This window comes from Hemiscyllium ocellatum, chromosome 32, assembly GCF_020745735.1.
Source record: "Hemiscyllium ocellatum isolate sHemOce1 chromosome 32, sHemOce1.pat.X.cur, whole genome shotgun sequence".
In the NCBI taxonomy this organism is placed as follows: Eukaryota; Metazoa; Chordata; class Chondrichthyes; order Orectolobiformes; family Hemiscylliidae; genus Hemiscyllium; species Hemiscyllium ocellatum.
Genome location: NC_083432.1, coordinates 10,678,483 through 10,704,844, shown reverse-complemented (window position 1 = coordinate 10,704,844; position 26,362 = coordinate 10,678,483). Strand labels below are relative to the sequence as shown.

The 26,362-nt window shown below is 41.1% G+C and overlaps 1 protein-coding gene across 5 annotated transcripts in view; it reads left to right on the top strand.

The window, feature by feature from the left end:
• LOC132830691 (protein TANC2) overlaps positions 1–26,362 on the top strand; it is a 996,151-nt gene that overhangs the window by 920,660 nt on the left and 49,129 nt on the right. For 4 of the 5 annotated variants that reach the window (XM_060848498.1, XM_060848499.1, XM_060848497.1 and 1 more), the window contains 4 exons: positions 13,025–13,158; positions 13,919–14,042; positions 22,592–22,767; positions 25,040–25,172. In XM_060848498.1, coding sequence (XP_060704481.1) covers positions 13,025–13,158; positions 13,919–14,042; positions 22,592–22,767; positions 25,040–25,172 — 567 coding nt within the window. The remainder of the gene's footprint in view (positions 1–13,024; positions 13,159–13,918; positions 14,043–22,591; positions 22,768–25,039; positions 25,173–26,362) is intronic. The other variant, XM_060848500.1, reaches the window with a different exon arrangement.

Here is a 26,362-nt window from a genome sequence, read left to right as displayed (position 1 = left end):
TTGAGATGTACCATCAAAGGTACTTTTTAATTTGTTGCAGTATATCTTGTATATATCTTGTACACATCACAGCCATGGTGGTGGGATTGAATGTTTAAGGTGATGGAAGATTAGCTTGACCAAATGGCTGCCTTGTTCTAGATGGTGTTGCTGATTTGATGTATTTATTGTCACGTATATTCTGTCATAAAATACAGGAAAAAGTGTTGTATAGTGTCGCCACTTAAGACACGAAAAAAAAACTGAAACGTAGAATATAAAGGCAGAAGAATAAAGAACTTGACAGTCCTTCCACCTGAGGAGAAAAATATCACCTTCTCTAAACTTATCTTGTGATTGACAATTTTGTCCAGGGGTTTCCAAGGTAAACACAGGAGAAGGTGGCCATTTACAAAAATTGCAAACATCCACCAGTTCCCCACATGAACATACAAACTACTGTTCAAGGAATTAGTTAACGGTGTAACCAGTATTCTATTTTGATGTATTCACCATAATTTATTGAGCTTCTTTTAGATCCAAAATCATTCATAAACTTTCACAGTAAAGTTACATTTCAGGCATCCGCATTCATTGAGTCATAGAGATATACAGCATGGAACAGACCCTGCGGTCCAACCCGTCTATGCCGACCAGATATCCCAACCCAAATCTAGTCCCACCTGCCAGAACCTGGCCCATATCCCTCCAAACCCTTCCTATTCATATACCCATCCAAATGCCTCTTAAATGTTGCAATTGTACCAGCCTCCACCACACCCTCTGGCAGCTCATTCCATACACGTACCACCCTCTACGTGAAAAAGTTGCCCCTTAGGTCTCTTTTATATCTTTCCCCACTCACCCTAAACCTATGCCCTCTAGTTCTGGATTCCCCGACTCCAGGGAAAAGACTTTTTTATTTATCCTGTCCATGCCCCTCATAATTTTGTAGACCTCTATAAGGTCACCCGTCAGCCTCCAATGCTCCAGGGAAAACAGCCCCAGCCTGTTCAGTCTCTGCCTGTAGCTTAGATCCTCCAACCCCAGCAACATCCTTGCAAATATTTTCTGAACCCTTTCAAGTTTCACAACATCTTTCCGATAGGAAGGAGACCAGAATTGCACGCAGTGGCCTAACCACTGTCCTGTACAGTCGCAACATGACCTCCCAGCTCTTGTATTCAGTACTCTGACCAATAAAGGAAAGCATACCAAACACCTTCTTCACTATCCTATCTACCTGCGAGTCCACTTTCAAGGAGCTATGAACCTGCACTCCAAGGTCTCTTTGTTCAGCAACACTCCCTAGGACCTTACCGTTAAGTGTATAAGTCCTGCTAAGATTTGCTTTCCCAAAATACAGCACCTCGCATTTAATGGAATTAAACTCCATCTGCCACTTCTCAGCCCATTGGCCCATCTGGCCCAGATCCTGTTGTAATCTGAGGTAACCCCCTTAGCTGTCCACTATACCTTCAATTCTGCAAACTTACTAACTGTATCTCTTATGCTCGCATCCAAATCATTTATTTAAATGACAAGAAGTCGAGAGCCCAACACCGATCCTTGTGGCACTCCACTGGTCACAGGCCTCCAGTCTGCAAAACAACCCTCCACCACCACCCCCTGTCTTCTACCTTTGAGCAAGTTCTGTATCCAAATGGCGAGTTCCCCTTGTATTCCATGAGATCTAACCTTGCTAATCAGTTTCCCATGGGGAACCTTGTTGAACGCCTTACTGAAGTCCATATAGATCACATCTACTGCTCTGCCCTCATCAATCTTCTTTGTTACTTCTTCAAAAAACTCAATCAAGTTTGTGAGACATGATTTCCCACGCACAAAGCGTTGACTATCCCGAATCAATCCTTGCCTTTCCAAATACATGTACATCCTGTCCCTCAGGATTTCCTCCAAAAACTTGCCCACCATCGAGGTCAGGCTCACTGGTCTGTTGTTCCCTGGCTTATCTTTACCGCCATTCTTAAACAGTGGCACCACATTTGCCAACTTCCAGTCTTCCGACACCTCATCTGTGGCTATCGATGATACAAATATCTCAGCAAGAGGCCCAACAATCACTTCTCTAGCTTCCCACAGAGTTCTCGGGTACATCTGATCAGGGCCTAGGGATTTATCCACCTTTAACCGTTTCAAGACATCCAGCACTTCCTCCTCTGTAATATGGACATTTTGCAAGATGTCACCATCTATATCCTTTCCCACAGTAAATGCTGATGCAAAATATTCATTTAGTATCTTCCCATTTTCTGTGGCTCCACACAAAGGCTGCCTTGCTGATCTTTGAGGGGCCCTATTCTCTCCCTAGTTACCCTTTTGTCCTTAATATATTTGTAAAAACCCTTTGGATTCTCCTTAATTCTATTTGCCACAGCTATCTCATATCCCCGTTTTGCCCTCCTGATTTCCCTCTTAAGTATAATCATACTTTCTTTCTACTCTTCTAAGGATTCACTCGATCTATCCTGTCTATCCCTGACATATGGTTCCTTCTTTTTCTTAACCAAACCCTCAATTTCTTTAGTCATCCAGCCCTCCCTTTCACCCTGGCAGGAATATACTTTCTCTGGATTCTTGTTATCTCATTTCTGAAGGCTTCCCACTTTTCAGCCGTCCCTTTACCTGTGAACATCTGCCTCCAATCAACTTTCGAAAGTTCTTGCTTAATACCATCAAAATTGGCCTTTCTCCAATTTAGAACTTCAACTTTTAGATCTGGTCTATCCTTTTCCTCAGTCACTGCCCTGCCTTATTTTGCACCTTCTCTGGTAGGTACATCCACATACTAAATCAGAAAATAGTCTTGTACACACTTAAGAAATTCCTCTCCATCTAAACCTTTAACACTATGGCAGATTCAGTTGATGTTTGGAAAGTTAAAATCCCCTACCATACCTACCCTATTATTCTTACAGATAGCTGAGATCTCCTTACAACTTTGTTTCTCAATTTCCCTCTGACTTTTGGGGGGGTCTATAATACAATCCCAATAAGGTGATCATCCCTTTCTTATTTCTCAGTTCCACCCAAATAACTTCCCTGGATGTATTTCCAGGAATATCCTCCCTCAGCACAGCTGTAATGCTATCCCTTATCAGAAATGCCACTCCCCCTCCTCTCTTGCCTCCCTTTCTATCCTTCCTGTAGCATTTGTCTCCCAGAACATTAAGCTGCCAGTCCTGCCCATCCCTGAGCCATGTTTCCATAATTGCTATGATATCCTAGTCCCATGTTCCTAAACATGCCCTGAGTTCATCTGCCTTCCATGTTAGGCCCCTTGCATTGAAATAAATGCAGTTTAATTTATTAGTCCTACCTTGTCCCTGATTGTTTGATTCACTTCTGTTCTCAGCTGTACCTGTCTCCGATCAATCTCTTTCCTCACTATCTCTCTGGGTCCCACCCCCCCACCTTACTAGTTTAAATCCTCCTAAGCAGCTCTAGCAAATTTCTCTGCCAGTATATTAATCCCCTTCCAATTTAGGTGCAATCTATCCTTCTTGTAAAGGTCACTTCTACCCCAAAAGAGATTCCAATGATCCAAAAATGTGAATCCTTCTCCCATACACCAGCTCCTCAGCCATGCATTCATCTGCGCTATCCTCCTATTCCTGCCCTCACTAGCTTGTAGCACTGGGAGTAATTCAGATATACTACCCTTGAGGACCTCCTTTTTAAATTTCTGCCTAACTCCCTGTACTCTCCCTTAAGAATCTCAACCTTTTCCCTTCCAATGTCGTTGATTCCAATGTGGACAATGGCCTCCTGCTGGCCCCTCTCCCCCATGGGAACATTCTACACCATCTCTGAGACATCCTTGATCCTGGCATGAACTCAGATTTCTCCAGTTTCCTCATTTCCCCTCCCCCCCACCTCGTCTCAGTCAAATCCCTCAAACTCAGCACCGCTTTCCTAACCTGCAATCTTCTTCCTGACCTCTCCGCCCCCACCCCACTCCAGCCTATCACCCTCACCTTGACCTCCTTCCACCTATCGCATTTCCATCGCCCCTCCCCAAGTCCCTCCTCCCTACCTTTTACCTTAGCCTGCTGGACACACTTTCCTCATTCCTGAAGAAGGGCTTATGCCCGAAACATCGAATCTCCTGTTCCTTGGATGCTGCCTGACCTGCTGCGCTTTTCCAGCAACACATTTTCAGCTCTGATCTCCAGCATCTGCAGACCTCACTTTCTCCTGGCACCAGGGAAACAACATACCATTCTGCTTTTTCTCTGCTGGCCACAGAAATATCTGTGTGTACCTCTGACTACAGAATCCCCTAACACAATTGATCTCTTGGAAGCTGATGTACCCCTTGTTGCATTAGAGTGTCTCAATACCAGAAACTTGGCTGTTCGTGCTACGTTCCCCTGAGAATCCATCACCCCCTACATTTTCCAAAACAGCATACCTGTTTGAAATGGATATATCCACAAAAGACTCCTGCCCTAGGTGCTGACCCCTCTCACACTTCCTGGAGTTAACCCATCTATGTGATTGTATCTGACACTTTCCCCCCTTCGAGGAGAAAGTGAGGTCTGCAGATGCTGGAGATCAGAGCTGAAAATGTGTTGCTGGAAAAGCGCAGCAGGTCAGGCAGCATCCAAGGAACAGGAAATTCGACGTTTCGGGCATAAGCCCGAATTCCTGATGAAGGGCTTATGCCCAAAACATCGAATTTCCTGTTCCTTGGATGCTGCCTGACCTGCTGCGCTTTTCCAGCAACACATTTTCACCACTTTCCCCCCTTCCTATAACTACCATCTATCACACCGATCCACTTGATCTGATAAGATTCGCATCCAATCTCATTCATGGCAGATATAATCCGCAGTAACCCTTAAACTCTCTTTAAACTCCCACATCTGACAAGAAGTACACATCACTGCAAAGGCCATTTTTGCTCCTTCACAACCTACAGACCCAGAAAATAACACCATCTTATTCCTCTACAAACACTGCCCCAGGTTAAATTAATAGCTAAGGCTTATATTTTAAGTTTAATCAAGAGACTTATCAAGAGACCAAAAACTTATAATCAAGAAAGAATCCACTATACACACTACTGCAACCTTTCTCTTGGACATACTTAAAACAACAATTAAATTATCTGATTCTGTGCTGTGAACTTCGCCCAACAGTTCCTCCAAGATTAGTTGTGAATTTCACTGTTTGTTCATTTTCTCAGATGCACTCCAATGTCCAACGATGCACGAATTCAAACAGCAAAGGCAGTAATTGTGCAGGTTTTCTCTCTCTCTCTCTCTCTCTCTCTCTCTCCTGCACTTTCCTCACTATGTGCTTCCTTTGTCTGCTCTTCTCCCTTTTAAACTGCTGTGGTTTTGACTTTGTTTTTGAACTTTGGAAAAAAAAATGCAACAGCATATGAAACAGTAATTGCTGCTCCTGGAATTTGAGGAAATCACCTCCAACATCTAAAAAACCTCAAAAAAAGGAGCAGCTCTTACAGCCAGAAATTTTTCCCTCATTGAGGCTAATGGAGACTCTTCCATCACATTCCTGACTTGTGCCTTGTAGATGGTGGGCAGACTTTGGGAGCCTCATGATGTAGAATATCTTGTAGAATAGACCTGCTCTTGTACCACATTATTTCTATAGCTGATTCGGTTAAGTATTGTAGATGGTCATTCCCTATCAATTGTGAGGCAAAAATATTACTGGTCATTTATAACCCTAAGCTTGAATATTGTCCATCTTTTGCTGTGCATAATCCTGCTGTTTAGCTTCAGTATATTGGCAATTCAATTTTATGGACCCTTGATGCTGATTCGGGGTTACACTTTAAGACTCAATCAGGATTGATCAGCTGGTTTGCCAGTTATGGTTGCATGAGAGAGAGACTGCACCATGAGGTCACAGGCTGTGGTGACATGGAATTTTGCTGCTGCTGCTGCTAATGCCACATAATGGATGCATGATATAAGTGGCACTTATACAATGAGAAAACCTTCTTTCATGCTAAGTGGGACTCCATCTCCACAAAGACGATGTTGGGGTCACACCTATAGATATTGTTGTGGACATGTCATCTGCAACAGGTCAGGATTGGGGAATAAGATTTCTTCCTCATGATAGATCTTTCACCACTTGTTGCAGACCTACCTGGAAAACTGTCCTTCAGCTCAACCAGCTCAATCATTGAAGTCCCTCACCAAGAGTACATTATGTTTTATTTTGCCCTCCATGCTTCTTCCAAATGGTGTTCAATGTAGAGGAGAGAAACAATGGAAAAATATTATTTCATTGGAGCCAGTTTAGAGAAGGTTAACTCAGATGATCCCAGGATTGGATGGATTGTCTTATAAGCAACAACTCTTGAGTTTGGGACTCCACTCGTTGGAATTTAGAAGGTGAGATGATCTCATTGAAGCATAAATATTCTTAAGGAGCTTGACAGAAATTCTCAGAGGATATTTCCCCTCATGGGAGAGTCTAGGACCAGAGGGTACGGTCTCAGAATAAAGGGGCATTAATTGAAGACTGAGATGAGCAGGAATTACTTCTCTCACAGGGCTGTGGACCTTGGGAATTCCTTGCTACATAGAGCCATGGGGATAAAGAGTTCCAGTGTATATTAAGGCTGAGATAGATAGATAGGCACACAGACAGTTGATCAGTACAGGAATCAAGGGTTATGGGAAAGGGCGGGAATGATCATAATGATTCCATTAAATGGTGGAGCAGGCTTGAGGGGCAGAATGACCTTTTCCTATTCCAATTTCTTATATTCTTATAGCTTCCTTCACTATGTTTAATCTGATCGATAAGACTTTGTAAGTTCCAGAGTCAATAATAAAGACTCACAGTGTCACTGTTTAATGGCTGAATGCCAATGTGTTGTCACTTCAAGTGTGCTTAATCCAATGAACCCTCTCAATTTTATTTACTGTGTGCATCCTACACATTTCAAAACATAGTTCTTTTGATTTTTTTTCACATGGCCAGTCACATGCAGTATCTGAAAGGGAATAGTTTGTGAGCGACTGTATAGTTCTTTTGTGATTCTAGGATATCCACACACCAATAGAACTTAGAGATAATATCGGCTGATGAAACAAGCCATACTGAATCATGGTAATGAAGGAGTCTGGGACGTTGCTTGCAATATATGATTCTACAAGTTTTATGTGATGAGTTTGTGGGACAGCTATCCCAACTTTATCAGACGTCCTCCAGTGGTAGTGTTGAGGATTGGGTTGTTTATGCTTTTCTTTTGCCCAAATTTAATGCCTAGATAAATGCTGAATGGTGCACTTGTTTGTATTATCATCATTCTTTGTTCTACTCAGCCTCATAGTTTAGTACAACTGAATGGTTTGCTAGAGGCAGTTAAGAGTCAACAACATTGGCCAGAATTTGGCCATGAAAACTGGGCAGCAACATTTTTATCAATACATTTTTGAGAACAGTGTTCTCTTCAGTTGCTGTTTTGTGCATCCATGACACAGTGTTAGGAGTGAAATGAATGACATAGGCCAGACAGTCCCATGCACTTTATTTGTATTTAGTAGACGGTAATCCAAAATAGGAATAAAGGATTTTCATCTCATGAGTTAATCTAAGAGAACTGGAAAAGATCACAACAGATCACAAATGGCAAAACGCAACAATAAAAATTGCTGAACATTGTTGGAATTGGAAGAATCCAGCCTGTCCCCCATTACTAAAAATGGGAAATGCGGGTGCCCATTTTAAAGGCCAGGTTGGGGAAACAGGATAATTGAGGTGCCCTAGTCTCCATACTATTGCTACTGCTGTGCCCCTATTTTGTTCTTTGTATCTTGTCATCTACTTGTTGCTATTTAAAAACCTCAAAACAAAATCTCACTTTTGTTTATTTTTATGCAAAGTGCATCAAAAACATTAGCTTTTGAGTGTTTCTGTGTACTCTCTTGATGGCTTTTAACTTGCTCTGTAATCACTTGAGGCAGGAATGAGAGGGTTTTCTGAGAGCATTGAAGTATTTCTTGTTTGTTTATTCTTTCCATTTTAATGGAGGATGACACAACATATGGCCTTGATATGCTTCACAAAATTGTCAGTTTTAAATACAGCCAGAGTTGCAACAGTTTCTAGCATAATTACATTTCTGTAGACAGGCCTGACATTAACTTCAATAGCATTTCTGTCATGTCCTCTAATGCATTGAGATCACTGGCAGACTATCTTTGAAAAATACTTTTTTCTGTTGTTTGTAATTTTCCCCAAAACTAGTTTAAAGTTATATTCTCATCATAACTTGGTGCTTTTCTTTTATTTTGAGCTTACTTTCATAATCCATGATTTATCGAACAGTGTTGCTTTTTATGTATTCTTATGTGAGGTATCAAGTGCAGAAATGTGGCTGATCACATTAAATCAGATTAATAATTAAAATTGCCTACAACAATAACCTCAACTGGTTAAATGCAAAGAATGATCAGATGGCGATCCCAGTGCTCCCAAAGATCAGAAAATTTTCACCACGAGAGCATCAAGGACCAGCAATAAAATTTTCTGTCTAATTCAGTATTTGTTAAAGTACTCTTAGCATCATCTCCGGTATTCCATACAATACCATTGGAAAATGTAAAATTCTGAATGAGAAAAATAATGTTTCAACCTCACACGTTCCTCATCTATCTTCTGTGGCTTCTAAATTAAATGCTTTTACCAATAGAGTGTGCAAAAGCCATTATACAAATGAAAGGTTTTATTGAGAGTGTAAAAGGTTTTCGCAGAGAGAGAAAAGTTTGAACAGTTGTTTCTAGAAGTTAACCACAAAGTGAACTTACACTTTGAAATGGTGTTAGGGATTTTTCTTGCTTTTTGTTTATCCATACTGTAGGATGAGTTAATTCATTATTGTTGGTAAGAGGCTGGCTTTGTGACCAACAAGCCAATTACAATGTATGACGGAGGCCCATGTTAGGTTTCAGCACAGAGCAAATTTATTGAAAAACATCATAAAATGGCCAACGTAGATATACTTTATTCTGGTTTTCAAAGCTTTCATTAGTTTCCAATCCCAACATATTTTCAACATCAAGGATCTGGTTCCACCTGAGCTACATAATATACTGCAGCGGTTAGGATACATTTGGCTGGGATTATTATATCCCTGAATTTGATTACATTTCATAATTGTCGATGCTTAACTTCAGTATGGCAATCCAGCCAGTGAGCCACTTCAAGTTTTAAAACTTTTCCCAGACTGCCATTATGCCTGTGCCAGTATTTTGAAAGTGCCATAACCATGTTATTTTTTTCTCTTTCATTATTGCCTTTTGAGTTTATTCATATTGGACCATCACCTAACATCCTTTCAGGGGAGTGCATTTTGCGTAATCATATCTCAGCGCAAACAAAAACACTGCTTTTGCTTATCACGTTAATTCTGTCTGCTCTGGTTATTAATATTTCTGCCCCAGAAACTGTTTTCCTTTTTAATGATGTATTAAAAGCTTTCATGATTTTGAATACCTCTATATCAAAGTTCTCTTTAAACTGAAGAGCAAATTACTACGGATGATAGAATTTGTACTGAGAATAACAAATTCTGGAGACCACAACGGATCAGACAGCATCCGTGGAGAGAGAGAAAGCTAACATTTTGAGTCTAGATCAGTGTTTCTCAACGGGGGAGTGGAAGCACCCCCTTAGGGGTGTTTGCCTTCCTTTGGTGGGCGTTGAAGTCAAAGAGGGCGGCAAGGGGGCACTGAACGACTTTGTAGAGAGCTTACCAATCACTTGGAAGACTGCCGTGTCCTTGAAGGACATTGCTGTGTGCAAAAGTAGGTGGACAGTAAGAACAGTAATAAATGATAACATTTATTTTTTGTTGTATATAAAACATATTTCACATAAGTTTTCCGGTTTCAGAACTACAGTGTATTGCAGTTATATGTGCAAAAACAGACTTTGGTGATTTGGAAGCTTTGCTTGATTTCAAGGATAAGAAGAGGGTGTTGAATACGGAGAGGTTGAGAAACACTGGTCTAGATGAGTCTTCACCAGAGCTGAAGTGGAGGGGAAAGCATTTATGCTATCGTTTGGTTGGAGTGTGGGTGTAGGGGTAAGGTAGTGGATGTAGGGTGCTGGTGGAGAAAAGAAGCGTATTAAAGGAAAAAGAATAACTAGAGAGAAAATAGGGCCCCTCAAGGACCAAAGTGGACATATATGAGTGGAACCGCAGGAGATGGGTGAGGTTCTCAATGAATCTTTCTCTTCTGTGTTGACTATGGAGAAAGACGAGAACATTTGAAAACTTGGGGAATTTAGTGGTGATATCTTGGGGAGAGACCATATCACAGTAGATGAGGTGTTGGATGTATTGGAATGTAGGAAAGTGGATAAATCTCCTGATCCTGACTAGATACATCCAAGAACACTGCAAGAGGCTAGAGGAGAAACAGACCCTTCAGCCCAACAAGTCCACACTGACCCTTCAAAGAGTAACCCACTCAGACCATTCCCCTATCCTGTATTTATACCGATTAATGCACCTTTGTAGAAGGAAAGCGGAGCATCCAGAGGAAACACACACGCAAACATGGGGAGAATGTGCAAACTCCACACAGACAGTTGGCCGAGGGTGGAATCAAACCCGAGTCGCTGGTGCTGTATAAGGCAGTAGTGCAAACCACTGAGCCACCATGCCATGTTAGCCATGTTGACCATGGATGAGATCCTGGAACACATGGTGAGTTGGAAATGTCCCATTATTCAGGAAGGGCAACAAAGAAAACCCTGGGAACTATAGGGCGGCACGGTGGCACAGTGGTTAGCACTGCTGCCTCACAGCGCCAGGGACCTGGGTTCAATTCCCGACTCAGGCGACTGACTGTGTGGAGTTTGCACGTTCTCCCCGTGTCTGCGTGGGTTTCCTCCGGGTGCTCCGGTTTCCTCCCACAGTCCAAAGATGTGCGGGTCAGGTGAATTGGCCATGCTAAATTGCCCGTAGTGTTAGGTAAGGGGTATATGTAGGGGTATGGGTGGGTTGTCGCTTCGGCGTGTCGGTGTGGACTTGTTGGGCCGAAGGGCCTGTTTCCACACTGTAAGTAATCTATAGACCAGTATGTTCAATCTGTGATGGGTAAGTGATTTAAGAAGATTGTCCTTGCCTTTCCAAATAAATGTACATTCTGTCCCTCAATTTCCCTCCAACAACTTGCTCACCACCAACCTCAGGCTCAGTAGTCTATAGTTCCCTGGCTTGTCCTTACCACCTTTTTAAAATAATGGTACCATGTTAGCAAACCTCCAGTCTTCTGGCACCTCACCTGTTACCTGCCAAGAATGTAGTGATTCACACTGGACAGAATCACAAAGTTATTATATAGTGCAGAAGGAGGCTGTTCAGCCCATTACTTCACTTTTTTTCTACTATGAGACTTCCCATTCCCATTTGGGGCAGCATGATGGCCCAGTGGTTAGCACTGCTACCTCACAGCACCAGGGACCCAGATTTGATACCAGCCTCCACATTGTCTGTGTGGAGTTTACACATTCTCCCCGTGTCTGCATGGTGCTCTGGTTTCCTCCCACAATCCAAAGAAAAATGTGCAGGTCAGGTGGATTGACCCTGCTGAGTTGCCCATAGTGTTCGGTGCATTAGTCAGAGGAGGGTGGGTCTGGATGGGTTGCTCTTCGGAGGGTCGGTGTGGACTTGTTGGGACGAAGGGCCTGTTTCCACACTGTAGGAGAATCTAATCTAATCTACATCGGTCTTTGTATGTTTTATAGTCTGTTACTGCCTTCCTTTGTTTACCACATTTCAGTGTTTTGTGTTATCTGAAATCTTTGAAACTATACTTGTGTACCCAACTTCAAATCGTTAATGTGTCAGAAAAGGCAATGGTCTTAATACCACCCTGGGGGGTTTTGCAATCTGAAGAACGGCCATTCGTCACTTCTGTCTACTTCCTGTCCCATTTTACATTTAGTATCCATGATGCCACTGCCCTTTATAATTCAGAGGGTGTTAACATTTCTCATTAGTCTGTGATGTAGTCTTTGTTAAGTGCTTCTAGAACATCCATATCTAAAGTTCACCTGCAACTGTGCTCATCTGTCACTTTCACTGTGTAACCAAAGAAAATAATCAAGTATTTTGCCTCGAACAATTTTATATTGTGTTTAATCAATTAGTCCATACATTTACAGCTGTAAATTAATGATGTTTCAGACCAAGATTTATTGTACAACTGAGCCTAAATAAGTCTGTAGTTTTTGAGTTTATTCCCGGTTTTATTCCTCTCCTTTCTCAGACAAGAGTGTAACGTGTGTAAACCTTCAGGCGTGTGACACCACTCCCATATCTAATGCAGACTGGTAAATTGGAGCCAGAGCCTCTGTATTTTCCACTTTTATTTCCGTTAATAATCTGAAAATGTATCCTCTCCGTATGAGATAAATTCATAGACCTCAAAATAGAAAAGTTATCAAGTACTTTCTCTTTATCTATTTATATCCTATCTGTATTGCTAACCGTTTTCTTTCCTAGCACCATATTCTTCTCTCATTAAGACAAATGTAAAGTACTGTCATATTAATTTTGTTCAATCCAAATCCATAATTTTACTCCATTATCAACAATCAAAATATTATAGATTTTATTTTGAAAACACACAGAAAACATGCAGCTGAAATTTAAAGTTACGACTCAATTGTATGACTATTGTTATGTGTCCTTTCTATAAATGTTGGTTTACCGTGATAAGAGAGGCAAGGAACTGACAACAAAAGTTCAAAAAAGCATTAAGAGTAAAACAATGTCAGACATTACATTTTTGTTCAAAGGGGAATGAATTTTACAGGAAGTCTGTTGGACCAGATAATAGGTAATAATTCAGGAAGCAGGCAGATACCTATCAGTAAGTATCAATTATATGGATAATGTGGTATGAAGGTGGGGAGGTGGATCTAAAATCCTTCAAAACCTGGGTAGATTTGTTGAGTTGAATAACCTTGTTCCCCAAAATTTCTATGTACCCCAGAAATTGTGTTTATCTGTTCCTAGCATTGACTGCTGCAGCTGGACGAGGCAAGCTGGAAGTGTGCAGACTGCTGTTGGAACAAGGAGCAGCAGTGTCACAATCCAACCGACGGGGGATTGTTCCACTGTTCAGTGCAGTGAGACAAGGACACTGGCAGGTGAGCACATTATGTCAGTCTCTTACTGAATGTAAAAGTAAGGTGTTGTGCTTCAATTATATCAGGTGAAATTGGTGAGACAATATTTGGAGTACTGTGAACTATATTGGTCTCCTTATTTAAAGAAGGATATAAATGCATTGGAGACAGTTCAGAGAAGGTTTACCAGCCCAAAATCTGGAATTCCTGATGAAGGGCTCCAACCCGAAATGTCGATTCCACTGCTCCTCGGATGCTGCCTGACCTGCTGTGCTTTTCCAGTAACACACTCTCAACACCTCCAGAACCTGGAATGAATGGGTTGTCTTATGAGACAAGTTGGCTTGTATCTGCTGGAGTTTAGAAGAGTAAGAAGCAACTTCACTTAAATATAGAAGATTCCAAGAAGTCTTGGCAATGTGTATGTGGAATAGATATTTCTTCTTGGTGAATCCAGATAAGATCTCATTGAAGTTAACTCTTTTGAGTTTTCTTCCTCAAAAGATTTTGGAAGCAATATTTGAATATTTCTTCGGCAGAAATGGACAGTTTCATGATGAACAAGAGGGTGAAAGATTATCAAGCATGGGCAGGAACATGGAGTATCAGATTAGGCATAATTTTTTAAATGGCAGAGCAAGCTACAAGGATTAAGTGGCTTACTCCTGCTTCTATTTCTGCATTCTTCTCACGTATTTGTAAGAATTCTTATCATGTATTGTTGGTTAAAGTTGTCTCAGATACCTGCCAGTAAATGGATTCATGTCGTATTTGTTTCCAGATTGTGGATTTGCTGTTAACACATGGTGCAGATGCAAATATGGCAGACAAGCAGGGTAGAACGCCTCTCATGATGGCAGCGTCGGAGGGACATCTGGATACCGTGGAGTTCCTGCTTGCTCAAGGTTAGCTTCAGAGATTGAGATTCTGAAATATCATTTCCATAATTCTTCAAGTTTCCAAAATAGACAATGTTGCTTTGGAAATCTGTTAATCACAAATGCACACTTATATTAAAACATGTTCAGCTCCAAGTTAAGTGGGAATAGATCAGTGGAATTCTGAGTATTTGCTGCCCAAATTTCTAACTTTACTGGAGCTCCTTGTTTGAAAGCCAGTCAGATTTCAACCCTGGCTCTTTTCTAAAACTGCTAATTCCACATCTATAATGTTGCACGCCTTCTCCCCTTAATTATCTGTTGCTGTGACCTCCAGAAAAAAACACTTCAGTGCCTGCTCCAATGTTATATACTTAATAACTTGTGCAAATCTACAAGCAAGGAACAAGATTAGGCCATTCAGCTCTTCCAGTCTGCTCAACCAATCAATAAAATCTGATTTTAACCTCAACTCTACGTCCCTGCACACTCCCAATTCCTAAATACCCCTAATCAACCCTTAGTAATCAGGATTCGATCTACCACAGCCTTAAAATACTGAAATATTCAGCATTATCTGCCTTTTGAGGAAGAGAATTCCAAAGACTCTTGAGAATTTATTCTAAATCTTCCCAATTGCTGCTGTCTATGTCTTAACTTGCAATGTACCCATTTCATCCAGTACCCGTCCTCATAGACCTACTTTGCCTAATTTTAAAAATGTTGTTCTTGTTTTCAATACCCTAATTGGCCTCACCTCTCCCAATCTTTGAAATATTCTCCATTCCCATGATACTGCTCTAATTCTGGCCTCTTTATTTTAACCTCTTTATTGGTGGCTGTGCCTTCAACTCTCAGCTCTGGAATTCATTCCCTAAACTTTTCTGTGCAACTGCCTCTCTTTGAGCTAACCTAACATCAAGCCCATCCAGAGTATCACCCCGGCATCTCAAAAATTATGATTTTACTGGAGCATGAATTGTCAGACACCAAGACTGGGTGCTTTCCAGACTGGTTGGAATGAGCCAAGCAGGCCAGAAGAATCATGGAAATTACCATCAGACAGGTATTCTGAATACTTGCCCACCTCTGCCCAGCTTTCCCAGGACTGGATTGCTAATGAAATTAAGAATCAATTGGGTGAAATGCCCAATGGGACTTGTATGATGTTAATTATCATTAATTTTAATGATGTTTTTGTGTGTTCCCAATGATACATGGATTATACCCTCAGCAAGTTAGGGACAGTGCATATACAACAGGAAGTTATTGACTTAAATGGACATGAAATCATCAGATTAAAGAGGAAAAATAGCAAGGAACAGGCCAGTCTTCGCAACAGGATAGCACTGAGAGCAGCAACACCTTGAGATAAAAGTATGAGATAGACTTCAGAAACTGAAGCTTGGTACCATTTCGTTGATGCGCTTGTGCCACAAACACAAGGGGATGGCTTCGGAGATGTTTCCTACAGCTTTGTGCTAATGCTCACAGCAGGTACCCATCTGACAGCAGCAGACCAATTAGAGTGCCAAAAAAGGCAATAAGTCTCAATCATTATGTTCCACTAAGATTTTAAGAGGAATGCACAGCTTCGTCGGCATCCCAGCAACGTAGCTGAAGATGTTGCACTGTGCAAAGCTATTATCAATTGGAACTGACATTGAGTCAGCTGTATAAAGGTAAAAGCAGTAAGAATGCTCACTTACACAGCCAGAGCTCTCTGATGAGGAATTGCTATTCTAGATGGATGATCTAATTAATCAAGTAGATGTCAGTTCAGGTGCCATGTAATAGCATAAACTGCCAATAACCAACTGGGCTTTATTGCCAGCTGAATGGAATGGCTTTATTTTTAATTCATTCATGGGATGAAGGTGTCGCTGGCTGGGCCTGCATTTATTACTCATCCCCAATTGCCCAGAGAGCAATTAAGAATCAACAACATAGCTGAGAGTCAGGAGTCACATGCTAGCCAGGTAAGGATCACAGTTTCCTTCCCTATAAGACATTAGTGAACCAGATGGTTTTTCTGACAATCGTTTCATAGTCATCATTAGAATCTTAATTCCAGATTTTTATTGAATTCAAATTTCACCGACTGCCGTGGTGGGATTTGAACTCTGTCCCCAGGATATTATCTGGGTCTCTGCATTAACAAGGCAGCAATAATGCTACTAGGCCATCACCACCCGATGTCCAGACGTTGAGTCCATGCATTCACTGATCAGTTGGGTCCCAGAGGAGGAGCAACAGAATGAGGGGCACCGCTAGCCTCAGATATTACAGCAATACAGCAGCAGACAAAGTGTTGCCCTCATCGGATTCTTGAGTGTGTGAAGATATATCAGTAACGACTCAACTTTCTTGACCCTTTAGAGCATTATGGTAGAAAGCTGCACCTGTCATGGCAGGTGATTGGAAATACGTGCAGCCTTTCAGAAGATGACCTCAGGCCTCAACAACATGTGTACATCCTGGACCTGAAGTGGTTAAGGTTACAGTTGCCCTGAAAATGTCTGCTTCCAGATCTTGCCAGGCTTTAGCGTCAAATGTGCAAAGACTTTCCCAATCAACACCCATAATTACAGAATGCAAGTAACAGAGAAGGGCCTGAATATGCCACTTTTCCCTCCATTCTGGTCAATTAGTCTTAGGCAGCTTAGGAATAGCCTGAATTGCAGGATTCCCTCAGGTTCAGAAGCCAACTGATTGCATCTATGTGGCCATTCAAAGCGCTTCCTCAAAGTGCTGCTCATACAGATTGATCTGTAAGTACATAAGAAATAGGAGTAACAGTTGGCTGTTCAAGTCTGCTGTGCCATTTATTAAGATTTATTAACCATAACTGCATTTCCCTGCCTTTCCCTATGACTCATGACAACCTTCAAACTTCTGTTGAACTCAGACTTGAATATATTCAATGACCTAGCCTCCATTGGTCTTTTTGAAAGAGAATTTCAATGGCGAATGACTCTCTGAGAGGAATAAATTCTCATCATCTTAAGTGAGAGATTCCTTTAGATTCTTTTTCCCTTGGGTATAAATTTATCAAATCCATTCTTGAAATTCAAAGACACTGCATCTACTTGTTCCCCTTTATCTATCCTTTATTAGTGGGCGGCACGGTGGCACAGTGGTTAGCACTGCTGCCTCACAGCGCCTGTAGACCCGGGTTCAGTTCCCGACTCAGGCGACTGACTGTGTGGAGTTTGCACGTTCTCCCCGTGTCTGCGTGGGTTTCCTCCGGGTGCTCCGGTTTCCTCCCACAGTCACAAAGATGTGCGGGTCAGGTGAATCAGCCAAGCTAAATTGCCCGTAGTGTTAGGTAAGGGGTAAATGTGGGGGTATGGGTGGGTTGCGCTTCGGCGGGTCGGTGTGGACTTGTTGGGCCGAAGGGCCTGTTTCCACACTGTAAGTCTAAGTCTAAGTCTAATCTATCCCTTCTTGTTAATCCCTCAAAGGACTGTAGTGAGTTTTCCTTTCACAAAACTATGTTGATTCTTCCTGATAATTTTATGAATTTCTACTACCTCTTTAATAAAGGATTTTTATATTTTCCCAATGATATATGTTATCTATACTACTCTGAGTTCTGTATCACTTCTTTTTTGAACAGACTTGTTATGTATGTTTTCCAATCCATTGTAGAATTTGCAGACTCTTAGATTATAGCCAATGTATCTATTATCTCTGCAGCTAATTCTTTAAAGCCCTCGGATGGAAGTTATCAGGACTGAGGAACTTGTCAGCCTTTAGTCTCATTAGTTTTCCTAGTAGTTTTTTCTCTCATTAGCCTCATTAAGGTCTTCCCTCTCTTTTCCCCATTGATGTTCTACTGCTCTTGGAATGCTCTTTGTGTCTTCTAGTGTGAAGGCGTACAAAACATGTTCAACATCTCTGCCATTTCTTTGTTTCCCTTTATTAATTCACCAGTCTTATTTTCTGAGGGATCAAAGCTTACTTTAGCCATTCTTTTATTTTTGTTATCCTTTGTTGATTTCTAAAATTACCCAATCTTTCAGCCTGCCATTAATCTTTTATGCCTTGGGTAAGCCTTATTTTTTCAATTTAATACCATCCTGATTTTTTTAAAGTTAGCCACAGATGGTGCATTATTCTCTTAACTTTCTCCTTTCTCAATAAAATATACCGTTGGTGAGAATTATGAATAATCTCCTTTATAGATCTGCCATTATACTTTTTTAAAACCTATTTTCCCAATGCACTTTGACTCAATCTTCGTACCCTTATAATCTTTACCTAAGTTGGAAACACCAGATTTCCCATCCTCAGTATGTGACTGGTTCTGCATCCTCAGAGGAGGAGGAAAAAATGTACCCTGAGCCATCTGCCTGTGCTGTGGTAGCTCTGGCTGTGAAGTATTAGTTGACAAAGGTCCATGGGAATGAGATCTGTGATGCCCTCAGCAAGACAGACTTCAACTGAGGACAGTTGGTACTCATGCTATCCACAACTGTCTGATACCCTGCCACTCCCAATATAAAATTAAAAATCACACAACACCAGGTTATAGTCCAACAGGTTTAATTGGAAGCACACTAACTTTCGGAGCGAGGCTTCTTCATCAGGTGAAGATCACCTGATGAAGGAGCGTCACTCCGAAAGCTAGTGTGCTTCCAATTAAACCTGTTGGACTATAACCTGGTGTTGTGTGATTTTTACCTTTGTATACCCCAGTCCAACACCAGCATCTCCAAATCATGACTCCCAATATAGATTCACATACTTTCACTTCATGCAAATCGGGCTACTCACCACAAGAAGACATCATGTTCTTCACAAGACATTGTCATCCAGGAGTCCCATTCCTTTACTTTTCCCATGTTCAATATGGGACAGAAATAAACAGCATCATGGCACTTCTTGGGAAATAAATATCATTCTTTGAAATAAAAGTTTATCACTTACCACTAAAAGTGATTGCTATAACAAAGTGGACACTCAAGATGAATGCCCAAACATGGGTTCAAGAGTCAGTAGTTCCACAACACAGGTGGCGATTGAGAAGAGGATGCCAGGAAAATTAGGATATTTACATGTTATTATGTCTCACTGAACATTGTCCCCATTCTGGGCAGGTTTTCTGGACTGCCATGAGAACGAGCGACACATTTCTTGGATGAAGGCAGGTAATTGGGCCAATAACCTTTCTGGTTCTTGGCCAGCACCTTTGTTTCATTGGACCAACCAGAACAAACCACTCCCCCCCCCCCCCCCCCACCCCCCACCCCCACCCCCACCACCACCACCACCACCACCACCATCACCCCGGCACATGGACTCCTGTGCCTATTTGGAGGCTGCCTCTAAGCAGGAGGCTGGTGGGTCATCATTACATTCTGTCATTGGTCCAATGAATGAGTCTAGTCATTAAAAGAATCCCAGCTGTGTTCAAATCCATTCCTCTTTAATGGTTCCCTTCCACAGTGCTGGCTACTACAGCCGTAGCTTTCTTTAGTTTTCAGTTTTTGGCAAGTTTTTGAGATTCTGTCACTTTGATGCATCCATGCAGTTGGCTTCCTAACTGAGCAGTGACCATTTCCCCCAGTCAGGTTACTAGCCAGTGTTGCAGGTCTTCTTACTGTGCCTCCTGCCTTAGGAACACATCTGCTCTCCTTAAGTGGGGTGCAAAGGGAGCATAGTAGGAACCTGCCTCATTTAATGAGCACCTCAACAAGAAGTACAGGTTCAAGATTCATAGACATTGTCTCGGCACCTGCGGTCCTGTGTCTCTATCAAAGGAAAGGAGAATGACTCGCATTGCCTTGAGGAAAGCCACTAATGAGGCACTGTCCCAATCTACCTATCCCCTCTCAAGGCTGACCTGCACTTCCCTGGTAACCAAGTGTGCACACTTGGCTGCATTTGAATCAAAGCTCAATATCCCTCAACATCAGCACCATCATTTAAAGGACTTTGTTATGCGTCTGTATCTACTCATTAGCCTGCCACATATAACTCTACATGAGTTGGCAAAGTGCTCAGATATTGGAGACAGTGTGACACTTATGGCCAAGATGGATTCTTCTACCTTAAAGGAAGCAGACTGTCTCTGGGAGTTTTAATAGATCACTGCACACAGTCTTCACTGCTCAACAATCACCTACTTAAGTTTATATGTCTTGAAGCTCAGCATGTGTGTCAAGGTGGGGAATATAGCTGTTTCCTCAGGCCTCTTTTGGGAGGTGTCTAGTTGACTCTTCCTCCAGCACCTGCTCCCCTATGAAGTGTTATTCACTTGGTGCCAGGGTTTATAAATCTGTGATACTGGGCACATCAAGTATTATTTCACAGGCAGAAGGTGTGTGTGATTCCTAATGAAACTTGCTCCAGATAATGCTTTTTCACTAAGAGTGGACTCTTCCCTCATCTCTCACACAGCCTTCGGGAGTGTTCCTGCAGGAGATTTAAAAAAGCACAATTGTCAGTGCTTTATGTAAATCTGAGAGATTTCAAATGCTGATTGTGAACAGTTTCATAAAAATAACTGCACAGATAGATCCAAGGCATGTGTGACACATCATCCTTGTAATCAGTCTCTGAGGCACTCCAATCTCAATAGCAGCTCACACTGCTGCTATCTTACCGATTCTTACTGCATCTTCCATTGGTGGAAGGATGACCAATAATGCCAGTCCAGCCTCTCCTTAAGGTTGTAAGCTTTCTTGTGTTACAATGAAAAAAGACAAAGTTCTAATTCTTGGACTACAGTATTCACTTTACAAGTTGGTACATTAAGAAGGCGGTTACTGTGGGATGAAGAGTGTTAAGTCAGCCTTTTCTCAAGTGACTGCTGAATGGTTATGCAATCTGAGGAGACATTTTTCTGTGTGGTTTCATGTACAGGATGTCCTCACTTAAAGTCAGGGTTACATTGCTGAAAGTTGGGACTTCAGATGAAAAGACTTTAAGTGAAACATTGACTGTGAAACTGGATTTTGGTTCCATAGGGTCTCCATTAGGAAGGAAAAAATATTATACCTATACTCCCTGAGGTGACATAAAATATGTTTAATGACTAAATTCCAGTATTGGTAACTTAAAACGTGTGTGTGTGTGTGTGTGTGTGTGTGTGTGTGTGTGTGTTGGGGGGTGGTGGTGAGGGGTACCGGGTGTCCCTTTTTGCTGATTGCCATTATCTCCAAGTCCCACCCCAGCTCACTGTATAATGGCGCTGCTTCTCATGGCTGCTGGGGCCCCTTCACTTTGGGTGGAGATGGTGTGAAGCCAACCTTAATCCTGTTGACATCCTGAGGTGAGGTGACCAGCCTAGCCATGAAGTGTCATGCAGGCCATTTTTCAAGTGGATCTGGTGGTAGCCTCTCAATGGATTCTGTTGAGTACATGTCTCTGGTGGATAGAGATGTCCCTGTTGCAGGTCTTTGGCAGCTGTCTGGCAATCAAATCAGAGAGGGTAAGGTGTTGCCAGTTGGATAAGGTACTGTAATGTCCTGTAAAGAATTTCACAACCGTCAACAAAATTTCCACTAATGAAAACATACCATCATTAAGGTGACTTTCAGCAGAAAGTATCTGTATTGTGTGCCTCAAAGGCGAACGCTAGCCACTGTTTGAGCCTTACATAGCACTCACCTTAATCATGTCCAGCACTGAATCCATATTCATCAACTGCACAATGCTCACCTTCTCTAGAATTTAGCAAAGTTGACAGAACTGTCTGGCAAGATCACTGTCTCCATGCACATGCTGCTTCCAGCATTACCTTGTGACGTGCACTTCTCCATCTGTCACCCATTATCTTCCACCATTTATGTCTTAAAATGAGCAACCCACAAAATCCTGTCTACTGCTGCTAATGACCCTTTAAAATAGTTCTCAGCAGGATGTCTAACGGGTCATCCTGCCTGCACCACCTAACTGGATACAAATTCTGGAGGTGGCCATTTAATTGTGTGTCATGCAAAATTCAATTGAAAGTCAATCAACTTGAACAGTTTGATTGCTGAACAAGAAATGTTCTCATCATTTTGCCAGGGAGCAAGATTCCACTCTCAGTCTCTCCTAACTGCAACTGTGGTAGTAGCCAGAGGGAGCAATGTTGCTGACATGCCATGGATTGTACAATTCGACAGCCCTTCCTGCCTGCCATGCTGCGACTGAGTGGGGCAGTAAAGTTCCAGCTTAAGTGCTCAGAGATTGCACTGTCAATAGTGGTGGTGTCAGCAATTTAGCCTTTCTTGAAATCCTCATTCAGGCTTTAGAATTTGTTTATGTATGAAATACAAAAATGCAACGCTGTGTTTGTAGAACATATTGATTATGAACATTCCATTAGTCAATGAGTTAGATCACATCTTCAAATGACCTGAGAAAAAAGCATATAATCAATGCCAGTTCAGAAGTACTATTGAAAGTATTTTTTGTATATATCTGAGTTTTGCTTAAATTGATTTTTTTTCTGAGTAAGTCAGTGATGTTTTTAGTGTTAGTTATTCAGAATCTGAGGTTAAAGAAAGGCTCTTGCACTCTTAGTGATGAAGGCCATGCCAGAAGACAAAATGACTCTTAATTGTATGTTCTGTGTTCAACAGGAGCAGCACTTTCACTCATGGATAAAGAGGGATTAACTGCCCTCAGCTGGGCTTGTCTGAAGGGTCACTTGCCAGTGGTTCAGTCCCTAGTAGAAAGAGGTGCTGCTACAGACCATGCAGACAAAAATGGACGGACACCTCTGGATCTTGCTGCATTTTATGGTGATGCTGATGTTGTAAGTATCTCAGATAATGTGCATAAGTTAACATTCTTCAATTACAAATGTTCATTGTACTTTACTTTTGATATTGTAGAATTTTTCTCTACCTTTTTTTCCAGCCAAGATTGTGGAGAGGAATAGAACATAAGAACTAGGAGCAGGAGTAGGCCATCCAGCCCTTCGAGCCTGCTCCACCTTTCAATAAGACTTTGCTGATCTTTTCGTGGACTCAGATCCACCGACTCGTGCTCTCACCGTATCCCTTAATTCCATTATTTTTCAACGTTAGCTTTAAAAACGTTTGCTAAGTGGCGTAAACTTCTTTCCTAGGCAAGGAATTCTACAGATTAACAACCCTCTGGTTGAAGATGTTCCTTCTCAATTCTTAGGGATAGGAGCTAGGAAGTACAGTGAGGCTAGATTACTTCATTTTATAGATTATTAGAATGTTTTTTCTCAAATTTCAAGTCCTACTAACCTGCTTTAATATTAAATTAGGTAAAATTGTAAAAGCCATCACTTCCTTTCAACTGTGCAAAAATATCAGACTTGACTATCAAAAAGAGCAGTACTTTTGTGCTTCTTGACATTGATTAGCTATGTACAGTGTCATAGAAGCAAGTATTTCTAACTAGATCCTTGGCCTAGTAGGCAACTGTGATCATATTTGAAACTTAAACAACACTGTCTCATTTGAACCCTAATTCACAAGCTATTGTAATGGGGTTCTAAATATGTTTATGTGTTTCAGGGAGCGATAGTGTAACAACATTCTCAAGCTGTGTAATGACCAATGCATTATTTTTTCATTACATATGACATTGATGAGAAATACTTTTCATACTTTTTTTCTCTGAACTCTTAATATTCAGAAAGGGAAAGATGATTTTTGTAAATAAGATGTACTGTACAGACAGGATTTAAGGACTTTTAAGAAGTGAGGTTGTAAAAACCACCACTGAAGCTTTGTGTTTGTTTCAAAGATCCAAATCTAAGACGCTGGTTCAATTAATTCACGATACTTGGACCCAGAACATCCAACTGATATCAATTATAGGAAAAGTCTGCTCACTTATCTGTCAATGCTTCTTACAACCAGTTTCCTATTGCTGGCCACTCACTAGACCTCCCAACCCAGCGAGTCAGGTATGCCTCAATACAGTGCAAGGGAAACAAGGCCAGGCTCCTATGACACCATTTAAGCGCAGCAACAAGCTGTAAAAAAGATTTAAATAGCACTGGTAAATTTAATGAAACTTCTATCACATTTTTCATATATTACACAGCTTTTTATTATTTTTGTTCTTTTAAGTAATTAATGTAATTTTCATTGATTCATTTTTTTTATTTCTTTAAAATTTTAATAACATCTTTATTTAATGATTCTTATTTAACAGTCAATCTTGTTTAATGATTCTTAATGAATCCATGTAGGAGGTGGGAGTATCCTAAGTTGATAAGTTGGTGTAGTATCTGGTTTAGGTAGCACATGGACAAGCAGACATCTGGATCATATGATGGTGGGTGAGATGGCAAGAGGGTATGGTGGTAATGATGCATGAGGTCGGGTAGGGGTCAGATTGGAGATGGATCATGTGGTGAGGTTATAACGGGGAGTTGCTTAGTGAGGTCAGGTCATTAGGATCAGATTGGGGAGTTGGATTAGAGAGTATTTTGGTGAGTTATGGAGGGTGTCGGGTGACTAGATCAGGTCAGGTTGGAAGATGTCATTGGGTGTGGAGGAAGAGTTAGTGGTGGCATGCCTTTTTCAGGTGCCAGATTTTAATCCTCTACCATTTCTTGAGTAATTGTTCAGATCAGTAAGTCAAAACTCTCTGAAGACTCTTACTTTGACTTAGTGTTGGTGACTTTTTAGGAGGATTCCGAATGCTGGTTAATTGCCCATCAGACGTTTAAACTTTGGACTGTCTCCCATGTAAGTCAGGTACATCAGGACTTGCACATGGTCAACTGTCAACTCTCTTGCTATCTCGACCATTGATCCTGCAGTTTTCTAGATTACTGTTCAGTGACTCTGCTACCATTTCTTGTGTGTTTGTAGGGTGGTGTTTTAGCACTATATATTTATGGTCCCTCTCTCATGTCTGTTAATTTCAAAACTCTGCAATGAAAATTGAGGTCATCGAGTTTCTAAAATAATATATTATATAATATATATGTTTTATATAAATACTATATTTCCTGACCAAAATAATAGATCTTTGATCTAAAATTACCAGACTCTTTAAGCACTTGACATGTATTTTTTTCTTACACTTGGTGACAGGTGCAATACCTTGTGGATCATGGAGCAATGATTGAACATGTGGACTACAGTGGCATGAGACCTTTGGACAGAGCAGTGGGGTGCCGCAATACAGCTGTGGTGGTCACCCTCCTGAAGAAAGGAGCCAAGATAGGTAGGCGTCTTAGAGACAGTCCCTCCTCCCTGCAATGAGTGCCATTTCTGATATCGGAAAAGATACACTTTTCATTAACGTGGAAGACTAGGTTTGAAATGAGTTTTTAGGGGGAAAGCAAGTTTCTATTCACTTCTGCGGGAGATATTTCGAAGAGTTGCCACATGCATTTTCAGATAGTTCATTCAGATACCATCGATTTAATATTCATAGATTACTTTTCTATTTTGGGAACATTAATATGGAGCAGCATGTACAGCCTTTGGTGTCACATTTAAAGAGTAACCTGTGAACGTTAACATCATCAATGCTAAATTAGACTCCGATTTCATGCATCTCACTGTGATGTACACTGCACTGACCTTGAAGTCACTGTATTTCAATATTGTAAATCATGGTAATGTGGATGCTGATATTCCAGATTAGTCTGGCATGCTCTGATGTGAAAACCTGAAGGAGCTTATGTGTAAAGCTAGAAAGTAAATGGGATGCTGGCTTATCTTGCATTTTACACCTGAAACAAGTAGAGCAGCTTATATTTTATTATAATTGGGATTTTCAGATCAAAATACCTGTTTAGAAAGCCTGTGCAGATGAAACACGTTTATGAATTTTTGTGTTTGACAGCTGAGTCCAAATGATCCTCCTCCAATCAAATCACACCACAGGAAATTAAAACTGTTATAAATTTCCAGCAGTCCAACAGCTTTTGTTTTCCAGTTTTTAAGTAAATGTTTCTAAATATCAATCTTTTTTTTTCCTAAGTCCTCCTGCAGTTGGTCAGTAAGTTTGCACTGGTGTAGTAAAGTATTCCTGTGAAATAACACTGATACAACAAAACAAAATGCCATGCATGTTGCCATTGATAAAATGAAACAACAGTTAGAGTTTTCCAGTGAGGCAAAGTAAAAGGATGCCAACATGCATGGAGACACTTAAAGCAAAATGTTTTGGATTCATGCCACAAATTCATTACAATCAAGGAAGATTTTTCTGGAATAGTTGTATGTGCAATTCCCAGCTATTTCATTTCGATGGGGACAATGTGAATGCAATGTTAACTAAATAATTGGCAAGATATTCAGAAAAGCCACTTAGTGGCAACTTATTAAAAGTAATGTCACTAAAATTCAAGATTGTTTAAAAGCATGTCCAATGTTGCCTATCATGTCAAAGTCATCAACAGTACA